At 40.1% G+C, this 16,717-nt stretch overlaps 1 protein-coding gene across 9 annotated transcripts in view; it reads left to right on the plus strand.

Annotated features, from left to right (window-relative positions):
- Nucleotides 1–16,717, plus strand: part of AKAP13 (A-kinase anchoring protein 13) — a 350,062-nt gene that overhangs the window by 110,260 nt on the left and 223,085 nt on the right. For 5 of the 9 annotated variants that reach the window (XM_073801368.1, XM_073801369.1, XM_073801370.1 and 2 more), the window contains exon 1: nt 1,165–1,302. The exons of 1 other annotated variant lie outside the window; for it this stretch is intronic. In XM_073801368.1, the coding sequence (XP_073657469.1) occupies nt 1,207–1,302 (96 nt within the window). In that variant the 5' untranslated portion in view covers nt 1,165–1,206. Of the gene's footprint in view, nt 1–1,161; nt 1,303–16,717 lie in introns of those variants that run through there. 3 more of the 9 variants (XM_073801374.1, XM_073801373.1, XM_073801376.1) reach the window with 3 other exon arrangements.

The raw sequence follows: 16,717 nt of genomic DNA on the forward strand, positions 1-16,717 counted from the left end.
GGCTGTGGAGAAAGGGAAGAGCAGAGCGAGAGAAGGGAGCACAGTCTTAGAAGTAAGGTATGGACATGGTGTTATCAGTGGTGGTGAGGGATCTGGCTTGACTGGAGAGGACAGTTCACATGGGAGAATATGTGGAGATGAGATTGTATAGATCTACTCTGTTCAGTATAGTAGTCACTAGCCCATGTAGCCATTTAAATTAATTTAAACGAAATAAAATTAAAAATTCAGTTCTTCCATTGTAGAGTGCTCAGTTGCCACATGTGGCTGGCGGCCACCATTTTGGACAGTGCGGATATAGAATATTTCCATCATTGCAGAAAATTTTCTTGGCCAGCACTGATGGAATATAGCATTTTACAAGCATGATAGAGAGCAACTGGAGGTCTTCTGATTAGGCAGATAGTAACATGATGAAAGTAGTACCCAAAGAACATTGATGGAGAGGTGTGGAGAGCGAGGAAGAGCAGTGAGGGACTCTCAGGTGAGTAGCCTGTTCACCGTTACAGTGTGCTGAATGGATGTGAGGATGATAAGCTGTTCCGAAGAACAAATGGATTTTGTTTGGTAGAATGACTGAAAGCATCAAAGAGCCACAGATATGAACACCGAGGATTTTACCGTGAGAGGCAGAGGGAGAATGGTGTAGCACCAATGGGCGAGGGAGGAGCTGCCTCGGCAATCTGAGGGAGAACAGTTGTGTCTTTACAACAGCCTGTGGCGGAGGGGCTGGGGTGTGGTGGTGGTGGTGTTGGTAGTGAGGATTAAATGGTATAAGCATATTTCACAAATGATGGATAGAAACTTTAAATATATAGGTAGTTTTTAAAAGAGACCCATCTCCTTTATTTTGACAGTACAAAAGCGTATAAATGTATCGGGTGGCTTCCTCTTGCATCTCTGCACATGCACTTGTGTTGACAGCTCTTTCCCTTGTTTGCTTAGAAAGAGGAGGGGAACAACATTTACTGAGCACCTTCCACGTAGGGTGACTTATGTACATTTTCTCCTCAGCCTTGTGAGGCCCATATTATAGATGAAGGACAATAGCTAGTAAGAGGTGAAACAGAGGGTTTTTTTGTTTGTTTCTTTGTTTCTTTTTGCGGTACGCGGGCTCTCACTGTTGTGGCCTCTCCCGTTGCAGAGCACAGGCTCCAGACACGCAGGCTCAGCGGCCATGGCTCACGGGCCCAGCTGCTGTGCGGCATGTGGGATCTTCCCGGACCGGGGCGCAAACCTGTGTCCCCTGCATCAGCAGGCGGACTCTCAACCACTGCGCCACCAGGGAAGCCCGAAACAGAGGTTTGAACTCAGAACTCTTGCCCTTTCTGTCTAGTCTCTCTAAGTAAGGATGGTTTCACTACCAGTCCCTCAAATTGCTACCACCCTCTCTTGACCTGGGAGCTTGAAACCTGATGCTTATATCACATTCTACATTTAGAGGTTGGCTTTAGCACTGAATTCCACTTGCCATCGCTTTTTCAAATGTAAGATAGAGATCCTATAAACATTGTTTGCTCACAGTAATCATTGGTGTGAGGAGTTACCCGGACTGACTTTCAGCTGAATTGTTCTTGAGCACTGGTTTTCAAAGTGTGGTCCCTAACCACCAGTGTGAACATCATTAGAAACTTGTTAAAAATGCAGATTTTCACGCCCAACCCAGATCTACTGAATCAGAATGCTTGGGGTGGAGCCCTACAAGCTATTTTTAAATAAGCGCTCCAGATGACTCTGATGCACCCCAGTGCTTAAGCATGAACCAAGTGAACAAAAAGGGTAGTTTTAAAAGCCCCTTTCCCGTGAATTAAATTGGAGCCTCTTGGGTAGATTTAGATCTTCCAACATGGCTGACTGTTAACCCATCAGCAGTGGTTGACTGGAGATATATGGGAAATGATATGCATTAAGTAGGACATTGTTTCAAATGGATGGATCTATGGTGGATTCCTGAGTAAATTATTACTAGATTATTGACTCAAACTAACGTCAAGGTGTGCAATATTGAACACAGGGCTGCTTATTTCTTAGCAGGAGGTGGTAGTGATTTTCAATTAAGGGAGTTAATACTTTGCATTATTTTTCACAGTATTTTTATGTCATTTAAGATTCCTCATTTCTTCTTTGTGTGGTTGTGAATAATTAAAGCCAGATCTGCTTTATAGTTAGTTAGCAGAGCAGTTCATGATGCAAATGGAACTCATAAGAGCACCTGGGTTTTGGAATGGTGTTGTAAACAGGCTTCTGTAATGGATTTTTGGACGGCATCAGTGAATTTTAAAAAATTTGAAGTCAGCCTTCGGGGGTTTAGCTATGGACCCTATGCTGAGTCAGTGGTACTGCAGGGAAACCAGTTAACAGCTCTGTGTGTGCTAGCCTTCAGCTAGGTAAAACAGTTTTTGCATTTCTCCCTCTCTCTGAAATACAGTCAACCCTCTCCACTACCCCCAACACACACACAAAGAAAACTGCTCATCTTTCAGTATGCAGTTCCTGTCATTTGGCTCTATGGAGCCCTTCCTGAACTTTCAGCCTCCTGTGGAATCTATCACTCCTCTCTCCAGGCCCCAGCTACTCTGTACAGACTTTACTATAACACCTCAAGCACTTTAAATGATTGCACTTTTGCTTACATGCCTTTTTTCATTTACTATGTCTATCTTGAGTACAGAGACTTTATATTTGAGTTATTGTTTTTATTGCTCTCACTTTAACTTCAGCTTCTATCACAGTACCTTGCACATAATAGGTTCTCATTGTTTTTGATTAAATATAATAGAATTACAGCTGTTTGGGAAAGAGCTTTGCTGCATGCATGGATGGTTATAAATGTCTGTTTAGTCAAAGATGAGATTTTTTTTGGGGGGGAGGTAAAACTTATGACCCTGAAAGGGAAGCCACTCAAGAGATCAAACAACATAGGGGACTTTGTGACCTGGAACCAGTGACAAAGGGTCACTTTGACCCCTGAGATGGGGCCTCTAGGAAAACTTGGGAATGATACTTGATGAAAAACTGAATTTCAACCCAAATAGTTTAATACTTCTGTGTTGTGTATGGGCTCTTTACTTGGAACTCCCTGTGTTTGCTTCTTTCTGTACTAATCTCACTTTATTGGTTTGACAAACCTGTGAATTAGGAGGAATTGTTTTGTTACTTTACAGATGGGGAAACTGAGACAGTAAGATTTATATTTTGAAGTTTTAGTACAGCTATTAAGTACAAAATAAGCTACAAGGATATATTGTACAACACAGGGAATATAGCCAACATTTTATTATAACTACAAATGGAGTATAGCCTTTAAAAATTGTGAATCACTATATTGTACACATGTCACTTGTAGAATATTGTACGTCAACTATACTTCAGTAAAAAAAAATAAAAATAAAGTTTTAGTAAGTTCATTATAAGACCAAAGGTCTTTATTGCCCTCTTTGGAATTTACTGTGCCATCTGAGATGAAATTGTTAGGTAGTTTCACAGAGTCACCCCAGTGAATCTGTAATTCAGAAATCCGAAAATAGCTCCATACAGATAGAACATTAGGAATATATTTGTATCAGCAGGGATGTAGAAATTAGATTCTTCTGAGAGGTACACTAATTTATTGATTGATTAATGAACTGGTGATGTGCATCTTTAGTACTTTTTCTCATTCCTACACATTTCTCCTCCAGAGATTCTGATTGTTTCCTTTTATGTGGGTCCTTATCTTTAAGTATAGAGAACATCATATGTACTCTCAGAGATTTGTTTGCTTGTTTGTTCTTTTTTAAACCAAAAAAGAGCTATTGGCCCTTGTGCATCCTTGGAGCCCTTCACAAAGCTCTGTGTTTGGATTAACTGCCGACCCCGTGTGATATACAGAGCATGTGGCAGCTAGGATGGAATTTTCAGCTGTCTCTCTTTGTTATGTCCACAGAAGGAAATGTGAGTTTTATCTTACTACTCAGGCAGTGGTACATTCCTTTTTTGGTCCATGGGATCCACCAATCTGATTGTGGACTTATTTTCTGCCATTCCTGTCATCTTCTTGAACTAGTTAAAAGGCCTCATGACTATGAATTCCTCTTTGGTCACTTCCTGCATTCTTAAATTCTACTTTGATTAAAGCTTATTAGGTTTTGCCAACATTGTCTGGTTCATCCTATCTTGTGTGGTTAAGGGATCCCAGGCAGCATAATATGAAGGAGCTACTACTGTGGGTGTTTCTCATAGCCAGTGTCTCTTCTCCACAAATCCTCATTTTCCAGATCTCCATACAATTGGTTCTTTTATCCTTACCACATGTATGGGTATGATTATAGGTTGTCCATATCTTACTAGGTCTCAGAATTAGAAGTGAGTCTTCTTTATTATGAGACAAAAGTGGGCATTTTAAGAAGTGGTGTGCTGAGATTCCAACTCCAGTCTTCCTGTTGATTATGGGGTTGTGGTCTTGATTTTTCATTTGCTGTAATGTATGTATATGCAGTAGAAGGCAGCAGAAATGCATATTGTATTAAAATAATCCTAAGAGCCTCCATTTTTAAAAAATTAATTTTTAATTGAAGTATAGTTGATTTACAGTGTTTCAGGTGTACATCAAAATGATTTAGTTATACGTATACATACATACATATACACATACATATATATACACACATATACATACAATGTATATTCTTTTTCGGATTCTTTTCCATTATAGGTTATTACAAGTTATTGAACATAGTTCCCTGGGCTATACAGTAGGTCCTTGTTGTTTATCTATTTTATGTATAGTAGTGTGTGCCTGTTAATCCCAAATTCCTGTTTTTTCTGCGCCCCTACCTCCCACCCCCTTCCCCTTTGGTAACCACAAGTTTGTTTTCCATGTCTGTGGAGTCTCCATTTATTGAATACCTTCTGGTACTTGCCCACTATGCTACGTGTCCTTTCATTTCCTCATTTAATCACGCTAACAACCTCATGAGATAACTTTTGTCTTCTGTATGTTAAAAGGTGAGGAAATAGGGCAAGAGAGCTTCAGCCAGTTGCTGAGGTCGTGCATCTAGTAAAGGATAGAGTCGGAGTTCACACTAACCTTTCTTACTTCAGAAGCCGGGCTCCCGATGTCAGTGTACTGCTGCTGTGTGTCGGCTCTTACCCTCCATGGTGTGGGAAGAAGTGGGCTGTTGCTGAGGATTTGTAAAATAAAGGTATTGATGGGATTATTGAAGGCAGAAGGAGACAGTGAAAAGTGGAATTATTTGCAAAGAAGGGAAACTGTTTGGGGACAGACACTAGACCTTCTGTGATAACCATTCCAGTGGGGTACAGTGCAGTGCGGGCTACTGGTTCTCAAACTTGAACCTGCATGGGAATCACCTGGAGGACTTGTTCACACAGATTGCTGGGCCACAGCTCCAGAGCTTCTGATTTCCTCCGCTTGGGGCAGAGCTGAGAATTTGCATTTCTAATAAGCTTCCGGGTGATACTTTTGGTTCTCGGACAACACTTGGAGAACCTGTGTAGAGAAAAGTGACTCCTTTGTAGGTGTCAAGTAGATATGGTTTTAAATTCCTGCTGTAGTACTAACCAGCTGTAGGAGCCTTAGAGTCTTCATCTGTAAAATTCAGCAGGGTAATACCTGTATTACAGGGTTTTTGTGAGGGTTCAATGTGATTTTTAAAATGACAACAATATCTAGCACTTATTGAATACTTACTAAGTACCAGGTTCTTTGAGAAATGCTTCACATACATCATTTACTCTTCAACCGTTAAATACTGTTGTCCCCACATATAGAGCTCCTAGCACATGGGCGTTGCTCAGTTACCACTCCTGCCCTTCCCTGTCCGCATTTAAGAAGGCCGGGAAATGTGTAATGCACCTTAGTTAGATTTTCATAAAGCTAATTTATTTCTTTTTAAAATTTTGACACTTTAAAAGGAAAACTTAAAAAAAAAACCAAAAGAACAAATTCTGGATATTTATATGCAATGGTTTTACCAGTAAGGCTGGATAAGAAAAATGTTGCTATCATCTGAAATGGTAGAATATTTCTTCTTACTACTTTACGGTTTTCAAGTCTTGTGGATCGCTTAATGCCCATATAACTATTTATTATCAGTTAGGAAGCTTAACCAGCTTTAAGAAAGCTTTATAATTTACCTTTAAAACTAATCAAGTTTTTAACTCTTTCTCCCTTCCTTTATGGCTGCTTTTCAGAAGGTGTCATATGGCCAATTTTGCCATCCAGTTACAGTCCTTCACCCATAATTAAATAAAACCCCAAAATAGTAAATTTATTACTTTATTTTGCTTTGTTTGAGAAATAATATATTTTACGAGAAGAGAGTATAAAAGAAAGTAAAAACATGGAGATTCTGAAATGGGGGATATTTTTATTTACTTGTGAATGAGTGGGGACATTTATTCTGTGTCTGCTAGATACTTGTTAAAATACTAGTACTTAAGGGGATTAAATAGTAACCCTAATCTGTGTAAGGCAGTTGAAGTGGTGCTGGTTTACAGTGAGCACTTGATGAAAGAGCCGTTATTAAATTATTTCAGGCACTTCAAATATATGGATATCCTAACACAGCTTCTACCTTTGTGGAGTTTACAATCTAGCGGTTCCCCAGAAGGACTCGAGGTGGCTCCTAGAAGAGTCACACAGCTGGTGACAACTGAAGCTGGTGTTCTGAGTCATGCGACTTCAAGGCCAGTGACCTTGCCTCCCAAAGCGATGCCTCCTGTTCTGTATTTGCATCTTCCCTCCTAATCTTGGTGTAGTTGACAGTGTCCCCACTGGCCAGCTTTGAATATCTCTTTTCGTGGTCTCACGGTTTGTTGTATCCTGGGCCAGGAATGAGATCTGAGCAGGTGTGGTTCAACTTGACGAGTTGGGTTCCCCTCCTGAGGCATTGCCCGGACACATGCCCATTACACAGACAGGGGAGGGATTGGAGAGACCTTGACCTACGTGCAGTGAGTGAGGCATAGTGTGTTAGATAAGGTAAGGAGGCCTTTCCCCTGAGGAAGGAGCCCAGGTGTCTCCTCAGGAAAGCAAGGCAGGGCTTGTTTCATGCTGTCCTCTCTTGGGCCAGTCACCAGTCAGGCGAGAGGAGGATGTGACAGGTAAAGGGAGCCGCATGGCCAGGTAGTGAGTGAGACATGTAGTGAGAGTGAGGCTTCAGCCTCTTGGCATCCTCCTGGTTTGCTATGATTGTGGTGAGTGTGTGGGGAGAGGCTCCGGGAGGGAGGGGAGGCTGGGGAGGTTAGCAAGGGCCAGGCTGTGGGGGCCTTGTCTGCCGCTGGTGGGAGGGACGCACTCCTGAGTTAGGATGTTATCCTGTTGACCGTCCGTGAGTTTCAGGGGAGTAACTTGATCAGATTGTATTTAGGAGACTCTTCTGTGGCCCCCTACTGTGTGAAGGGCTAGCCTGGAAGCCTGGAGACCCAATTTCATAGATGACTTGAGAGGAAAACCAAAAGAAGTGACCAGGGAATATCCAAGGAAGCTAGGTGGATAAGTATGGGAGATGGGTGGAACAGAAGTCAAGCTGATAGATTTTAATTATAGAATGTCCCCACTTGAATCATCTGCTCTCCAGGAGGGCAGAGAAGGAAGAGAGGACTATTCTGTCAAGAATTAATAAAAATCCTTATGGTCTCTGCATTTTAACCAAATATCTGGTCCTGTTAGCAGAGGGGGACTGTCTCTTGAAGTGTTGACCTAATTACTCTAGCAGTTCCAGAGAGCTGTGTAACATTTGTGAGAGGGTGAGGCTGCTTTTTAAAGCCACCAGCTAACTCCCTTCAACCGATTTAGCTTTGCTTATTAACAAGAATAGATTGAGAGGCAGGGTTGTACATTGAAACAAAAAGCTCATACTCTTAGAATTCTAAAAAACTCTTTATTTTTAAGCAACACTTTCCATTAAGGGGACCATACATTAAATGATTTCCAAACTTTTTGTAATTTTGATTCCTTTTCCAGCTGAAGTTTCAAGATTCTTCCCTGTTACAGAGAATAGTTCCTAAAACCATTCCATACAGAGCACTCTATAGACTCATTGAGCGCCATCTGCTGGTTTTATTTTAATGGACCAAATAGGTGGTGCTTGGAAATCTTTAAGTATTTGTGTATATTTTAGTGTTGAAAAATTATGAGGCTGGAAGACAGTATGAACTTTGATCATAATTAGTAGTAGTATTTAAAATAATGGTTTTGCATTGAGAAGGGGAATGCTTTTTGGCTGGAATATAGACATATTTGATTAAAAGTGAACGCAGGTTATAGGGATTTTACTGACCCATATCTATATCTGGCAAAAGATTAGCCTGGTTGAAATAAAAACTAACTTCAAATGTCAAATAAAATGGTTACTTGTTTTCTAACATTAAAATCAACCAAAATCTGCTTATATGGAATGAATTTAGTTTATGCCCCAAATTAATAAATTTCACAGTTGACTTTGTTCATGTTACTTGAGGTGCTTTGAGACATCTTTCAAGGAAAGTGTTATGAAAAGGGCTTTGCTGGCCAGTCTGGAGAGTGGCCTTTCTTCTGAGGGGAGTGGAAGAGTATCTGAATATTTTTCCACTTAAGAGAGAGATGGGTAGAGTCCCTAGGGTAAAAAAACAGGGACCATGCTGTTTTGTTCTCTTCTCATCACTGGCCCCTTTGAGTCTTAGTTATATTTTACGTGACTGTTTAAGGACCACTGAGCTAAAAATTTGGCATAGCCAGAGCGTTAGATTTACAGTCTTTTAATTTCTCATCTCGTCATCTTAAGTGTTTAAATGGGTTGAGGAGAGAGACGCAGATTGTTCACAGGAAGAAAGTCCAGTTAGGAATTCATTCATTCATTCATCCAACATTTATTGAGCACTTAAAACAACCAGCTATACTTTTAGGCCATTGCATTGAGTAAAGCAAATGTGCTCCCTGACTTCGTGAAGCTTACATGATAGTTGGGAGGAGAAGAGGGAATCAGGGCAATATGTAAATAAATATATACTCTTAGAATTTTATGTATGTAAAATATACACTGAGTGTGTATATATAAACTCATGTACACACATAAACGTAAATATATGCGTCAGAGAGTAAAAATTGCTATGGGGAAAAAACACAGGGCAAGCTAAGGAGAGTTGGGGCCGGGGAGTTCCATATTTCATTTAGGATGGTCAGGGAAGACCTCACTGATAAGGGGACATTTGAAGAATAATCATTAATGTTATATAAAAGTTTATGATTTTCTTATTTGATCTTTCAACAATGTGTAGAAAGTACACGGGGGAAGTAATGTTGTTAAGCCTTCCATGGCTCCCCTTGCACTAGTATAAAGACCGGAATCCTTGGCATTTCTTTGTGAACCCGTTTCCAGCTTATTGTTCTCTGTGCTCAAGCCATAGCGTGTTACTCCACAAACGGGCCATGGTTGTTCAAAGTGTGTAGGTGTGGACTAGGCAGACAAAGGATGAAGTCTTTCCAAGGAGAGGGAACGACAGTGATTCTTTTAAAACGTGAATCAGATTATGTCACTCTTTTCAGAACCTTCCAGTGGCTTAGCATCACACTTGGGAAAAAATCCAAACTCCATCCTCATCTCCTATCCAGTGTTATTCACTTGCTCTTCCAGGCTGACCTTTGTTCTGTATACATGCCAAGTTTATACTTGTCTTCCAGTTGCTGTTCTCTTGGCCTCGAACACTTGTAACTTGCTTCTTCATTCAGGTTTCTGCTCAAATGTGAATTAGCCCGTAGTAGCCTTTCCTCACCAGCCTACCTGAAGCAGCCTCTCACGCCCACTTCAGACACACCTTAATCCCTCACGCTGTCTTATTCTTTTTAATAGAACTTCCCCCTGATGTTATTTTTTATAATTTGGTTGTCTTACCTGCTAAAACATAAGCTCTATGAGGCCAGAAGCCTTGTCTCTTTCATGTTTATTCCCTAATTCTTAACAGTGTTTGACACACGTTTGATGATCAATAAATATTGTAATGAATAAACCCATTTTGCTGACAAACAAAATGAGTTTCAAGTGGTTATTTATCAGGTCTATAAAACAACCAACTATACTTAGCTATTAAGTGATTCTGACCTTACTCCCGTGTCAGCGTTTTCTCCTACTTCACTACCCTTTGTGGTGGCAGATACTCTGTTAGTGAGTAACATGTTACGTTGAAGAAATAGTGGATGCTAAATAATATTGACTTGTGTATGTGGGCACATTTGTGCACGCTCTCTCTCACGCACACGCACATACACACACACACACACCTGTGTGTGTGTGCTAGTGCTTTGTGATGGTGTTAGTTGCCCAGAAAATGGAAGCCACTGTGAGAACCATACAAGTTACTTTGGGGAAATATTAAAAAGCCAACAGAACCGAACAGCCCTATCCAGTGATTTGGGTTTGGGATTTTTTTTTTTCTTTCTGGTAAGTCTTCTGTTTTTAGCCTGATGGCAACAATATCATGATTTATGTTAGTTCTTATCTTAAAGGCACTCAGGGTACTACTTTGCCATGACTGTGCCTTATAAACTTGCCTATTATTTCCCTACCTAGAACACTCCAGTAAATTAGGCAGCACAAATGTAACTCTTGTGTCCTTCTGTAATTAAAGTTTGTGGTAATTCTCCTTTGGAATGAATCCCAGTGTAAAGAAGGCCAAGGAACTGCAGTTTGGGGTGCTCACAAAGATAGAAATACAAGATTGCTATTTCTTTGAGGTTTGCTAATATTATATATATATATATATATTTTCTTTTTTTAAGCTTCATTACATCCAGTGTTTAAAACCCCTCTGATCTGGCAGCTGTTTCCTGAATGATTTTTGGATTCATTTAGTTTGTAGCCTCTTTCACCTCCTCCCACACCCCTGTCCACTCACTGCAACCACCATCTCTTTCAGAGGGAGTTCTTGTTCCTCTGGCTCCTTCCAGTGGCCTGTGTTTGAGATGACCCTGTGGGAAGCCTCCCTCCCCTGACTTTTGCTCAGTCTTGTGTCCAGTGCTTCCTCTAATTCCTACAGTACCTGAACCTTGCTTTTCCGGCAAAATTATTGTGGCTGAATTACTGCTTTATGTGTCTCTTTCTCCCTTGAAAAACTATGAACTCCAAGAGAGCAGAAATTGTCTTGTCTTCATATGCTCGGTATCTACTGTAGTATCCTACCCAAATGCTCAACCAATCTTTAGTTAAGTGAAGGAGGTGATAAGCAAGACAAACTTAGTGTTTGGCTTATTTGTAGCATTTTATGTTTTGTTTTTTAAAAGGATGCAATGTTTTTGGTTCAGCCCAGCAAACACTGAGCCCTTGCTGTACATCAGGCCCTTTGAAGAGATGTTGAGTGTACAAAGATCAACTAGATAGTCAAAGATGAACTACGTAGTCTCTTCCCTACCTTCACTGTAAATGGCTAAGCTTTCAGAAGGTATCTTCCTGCCTGGGATGATCTGTCCTGAGCCATGAGCAGCACTGGGCACAGCCATTTCTCCCCAGAGGCCTTCCTAGTATACCCCACAAGGCAGAGTTTGGGCACCCATCTCCTCCTCTGCACCTAGAGACGCTGGGTGTTTATGCTAATTATAGCACTTACCCGGTGGCATTCTGTCTATATGCATGTCTGTCTAGTCCTCTGGAGGGCAGGCAACAGGAAGTATTTATAATTCTAGTACCAGTTCATAGCAGAGACAAACTATATTAAATAGAGGCACTTCGTGCTTGTTTACCATGAATGGATGAATAACTTAAGGCCTTGCTAATGGGAACAGAACAGAAAGGAAGGTAAAGAACACATTAATATTGGGCTATTAAATATCTTTCAACTATTTAACTTATCTACTTGATGGATGGACTAAAATAAAAATTTTATACTAGCAGTAAAAAATTATGAAATAACAAAGTAAAATAAACTAAAGGAAGTGTTTAAAGTAATAAAATATTTTCAAATATTTTAAGGCTCATTTACATATAACATTAATGTTTAGTATAATATTCATATTTTCAAAATAGCCCCAATACTAATGGTTAGCAGTCCTATTATATGTGATAGCAGTAAGTCATTGGAAAATCCTTTAACTTCAATTAATTCAGTCCAGCTTTCTACCTGATTAGTACAGATCAACAATTATATTTTGCCTAGATCATATCATCCCCAAAGACTTTTTGTAGTTACTGAGGGTATTGTTAACAAGATGGTTAAAATAAAGAGAAATTTGAAATATTTTAGATGGTGGGAAATTAACTGCATCATGAATCTAGGAAATGATGTTTATTTTAGTTATGAGCTCTCTGGAATACTCAAAATGAGAAAATCTAAGTATTTTAAGTTTTTGGCTAAAGAGGGCTCAATTGTGGCTGCCATTAGCAAAGGGAAATATGGTAAGTCTCATAATCTTTCTTGATGGCATTTGAGTTTGAGTTCCTTTTGGGTCCAAAGTATCCTATTTCTGGGTTTGAGGCATGGGAATAGGTAGATGAATAGTATGTTGTGAAAAGACCCATTTAAGGCTGGAGAAAAATGAAACAGTTCTGTAGTTTGCTGCTTTTCTGTCTTTGGATCTCTCCCTTGTGTGTTCTGAGGATTGCTTAAAAATCATTCCTTTTAAAACTGCAAGTCCTTTAATCCTTGCCTCTTTTAGCATCACTGATCCTCTGTTCCCTGATTTCTCCTTTTATCTGGCTGGCCTTTCCCTGCTTGGTTTGTTTCTCCCTGCCCTCCCCTGAAGGAACCCGGGGTCTGGTCCTTGGCTCTCTTACCGTGGAGACTTCATTGATGGTCAGGGCTTCTTAGTGCAGGTTGACTCTCAGATCTGCCTCACCAGCCCAGACCTTTTCTGACAGCCTGTCCTGCTAACTACCTCTTGGATGTATAATATCTACAATTTCCCATCCTGTTGGTAGATGAAACTTGACATTTAGAGCTTATTATTCTCTTTCTCACAAATCATTCCCATACCCCCTCCCTTTTTTCCTTAGACTCCCTTTTCTGTTAATGTTGCTTAATGTTTACTCTCTTCCTATCTTTGTTCAGCCCCCATTGTCAGTTATCATATTTCATCAAATTATTTTCAACCACATGCCTTTCTCACATTCATTTCTTTTTAGATCATCTTGGTACTATAGCAGTTTAAGCCCATTTTGCTTCCTCACACTATGTTTTTGTAATATTTTCCCCAGATGGTTTCCTTGCCTCTAGTCTCTTTTTCCTTCTTAGGACACCGCTGTGAGATAAACCTTTCTAGAACATTTGCTGCTTTTAGCATGTCACCCTCCACTCCTTGACCTCCAATTTTCTCCCAGTACATACCACACAAGGCTGTGTTTTTTTTCTTGCCTACACACAGGTTCAAGTATGAATCTTTTGGCTTGCCATTAATATGCTACGTAAACTGATCTCTGCTACCTTTGTTCGTTCATATAGTTATTGAAAAGCTTCCTGTTGCTACATAGGCATTGTGTGAAGTGCCCCAAAAGACACAGTTCTTGCTTTCCATAAGCCTCAGATGGTGATGAGAAGTATGTACGATGTAGTGGGCTGAGTGTACACTTAAATACACTCTGGCTCTGTCACACATCCTTGGGTCCAAGCAGCCAGTGTGCCTAGGTTTGAGTTTACCCCAAATGTAAGCATGTCTCCTGCCTGCTCTCTCCTTCAGCACCTCCGGATACTTCTGTGTCCCTTGTTTTCGGCACCCTCTTCCTTCTTCCTACCTAATACGGGACGTGTCCACAGCCTCTCTTTCTCTTTTATGGCCTGGACCATTTTGAAGAATACAGTACCCCTGTTCTACCTATAGACCTTTTGGTGTCTGTCACTTGCTGGCTATTGAACATGTGTTTCTTCTACTGATAATTGCCTCTTTGCACATTTCTCCTTTCTGCCACTTAACTCTGTCTCCTGCACTTAACCTTAGTGTCAGAATTGTGGAAAGAATACAGACTTTGGAATCCTACTTGGGTTTGAATCCCAGCTTTAGCCCTTTCTAGCTTTGTTCTTAGACAAGACATTAAAAATCTTCTGGGTTACAGTTTTCTCATCTCCAAAGCAGGGGTAAAGATACTCACCCTGCAGTGTTTGCAAAGCAGCTGGTTCTGCCTCCAACCTGCAGAAAATGGTTGTAGTGAGCCTGTGTCCCTTTCTCCTGTCACCAGTCTCCTGTCGTGTTTATTGTTTATAGAATACTAATTTGTGATTAAAATGGTTGCTGCGTTGTATTAGTTATTTTTCCTCTATTGTTGGGTAAGAGACAGTTGTACAGGGGTGAGGACAGGCTCCATGCTCCCAGCCTGGGGTGGAGTGCCAACGGAACTTTATAAGCAAAGTTTGCTGTTGGTATAGAGCTTTGTCCACATCTGTGATGATAGAGCATAACATATCCCCAGTCCATAAGTCCTTTAAAGCCTTTTGAATTAAACATTTTTTTCCTTATCTTTATGTTCTTAAAACTTTATGTGTGGAAATAATTTCAAATTTATAAAAAGTGGTAAAAAACAGTACAAAGAATACCCAGATATTAGTTACTCAGGATTACACCTGTTAACATTTTACCCCATTTGATTTATCATTTGCACTCTCTAGCTAAAAACCTAGATACATCCACAGTGTTTCCTTTACTATCTGTCAGTAAGGTGCGTATATCCTGGCCTTTTATCCCTGAAGTGCTTCAGTCTGAATTTTCTAAGACTGGAGCTGCTCTCTTATAAATCACAGTAGGGTTAATTACTGGTTTTTAGTTGTCATGCCTCTTTTAGCCTTCTTTAATATGGGACATGTCCACAGCCTCTCTTTATCTTTTATGGCCTTGACCATTTTGAAGAACACAGTACCCCTCTCCTTTTTAATAGAACGTTTCTCATTTTTTATTTGTCTCGTGCTTCCTTGTGGTTAGATTGAGGTTTTGTGTTCCTGATCAGAGTAATGCATAGGTAATTTTATGTCCTTCTCAGGGTATCACATATGGAGGCACACAGTATTCATTTATCTCTACTGAGGATGTTTATTTTGATTATCTGGTCAAGGTTTTGGTAGATTTATTCCCTGAATAAATACTGCTTTTTTTCTTCCTTGTAACTTGTTAGAAGTCTGGGGGGAGACAATGTTTAAGACAGTATACATATCTTGTTAACTCATCAGAATTTCCCCCTAAGTTGAGCATTCATTGAAAATTTTTGCTGGAATCAATTTCTACCATTATGATTGCAAAATGGTAGTTTTACTACTTCAGCACTTTTCCCACTTGGACTGTCAGGCTTCATCATTCCACCATACATAAGAGTTCTCTCTTTTCCTCTTTCTGTCTATTGTTAATATAGATTCATGACGTCCTTTTTTTATTGTTTATAATTCATTACTGTTCTTAATTGACAATTTGGTCTAAAATTGGTCCCAGATTTGGCCAGAGGAAGCTACGTCAATGTGCAGCATGGCAGCATGTCCCCATCCTTTTTTTTCTTTCTGTCAAAAACAAGATGTTCCGGGGCTTCCCTGGTGGCGCAGTGGTTGGGAGTCCGCCTGCCGATGCGGGGGGCGCGGGTTCGTGCCCCGGTCCGGGAGGATCCCACGTGCCGCGGAGCGGCTGGGCCCGTGGGCCATGGCCGCTGGGCCTGCGCGTCCGGAGCCTGTGCTCCGCGGCGGGAGAGGCCACGGCAGTGAGAGGCCCGCATACCGCAAAAAAAAAAAAAAAAAAAAAAAAAAAAAACAAGATGTTCCCTTATTTTCTGTCAATTTCCTTATTTTCTATCAAAACAAGATGTTTCAGTCTCATCTTGTACATACCCTGACCTAGACCTGGAAACAGCCATTTCTTTGAGCAGCCTTGGTTCGTTTTAGTGGAGAATGCTATCAGTGACCAAGATCTGAGCATTAGGTATGCTCATTGCTACTGGGTGTCCCTCTGTGGTGTGAGGCTTTAATGAAATTAAAAACTAGCTGCCCTGCATTTCCAGAGGATAGACTTTGCATTTCAGACAGTGGAAAAGCTATAGCTGACTGTCAATCTTTGGTTGCTTTAGGAAATGATTATGCAAAATGATATGTCAGTTGCCGGTACTCTTGTATTTAAAGGGGAGAATGAAGCTAATTGCATGGATGCATATAGTATCTGAATTATACAAGGACTCACTTTGGAGTTATTCTTTTGGTACTATAATATTTACCACCTCATGGAAAGATAATACTTTGGAGTAATGCTCAGTATTTACTTAGTATTACTTACTTTCTTTGTTTCACTTTTCCCTTATGATTCTTGGGTATAAATCTTGTCATTTTGGCAAACTGGGAAATTGATTTGGGAAGACCTGTAAGCCTCCTTTAAGATTCTTGAATAAAAGCTAGTTATTGTTATAACTTCATCATTCTGGGATCCTGCAAGAATATCTGTACTAAATATTTATGTCTGCAAGATATAAAAATTAGCCTCAGAAATGTAACTTAATTTTGCACCTTTTAACTTTGAATATCTGATCATATAAATTATTTGAAAATTTTTTTCTTGGAAACTTCTTATTTTAAAATAATTTCAAATTTACAGAAAAGTTAGAAATCCCATATACCTTAAACCCAGATTCACCAACTGTTAACATTCTGCCTCATTTGCTTAATCATTATCTCTCATTTTTTACCCTGAATCATTTGAGAGTAACTTCTAGACGTGCTCCTTTACCCCAAATACTTCATTGTGTATTTCTTAAGAACAAGGATATTCTCTTACACAACCACAGCACAGCTA

Source organism: Tursiops truncatus, chromosome 2 (assembly GCF_011762595.2).
Source record: "Tursiops truncatus isolate mTurTru1 chromosome 2, mTurTru1.mat.Y, whole genome shotgun sequence".
Lineage (NCBI taxonomy): Eukaryota > Metazoa > Chordata > Mammalia > Artiodactyla > Delphinidae > Tursiops > Tursiops truncatus.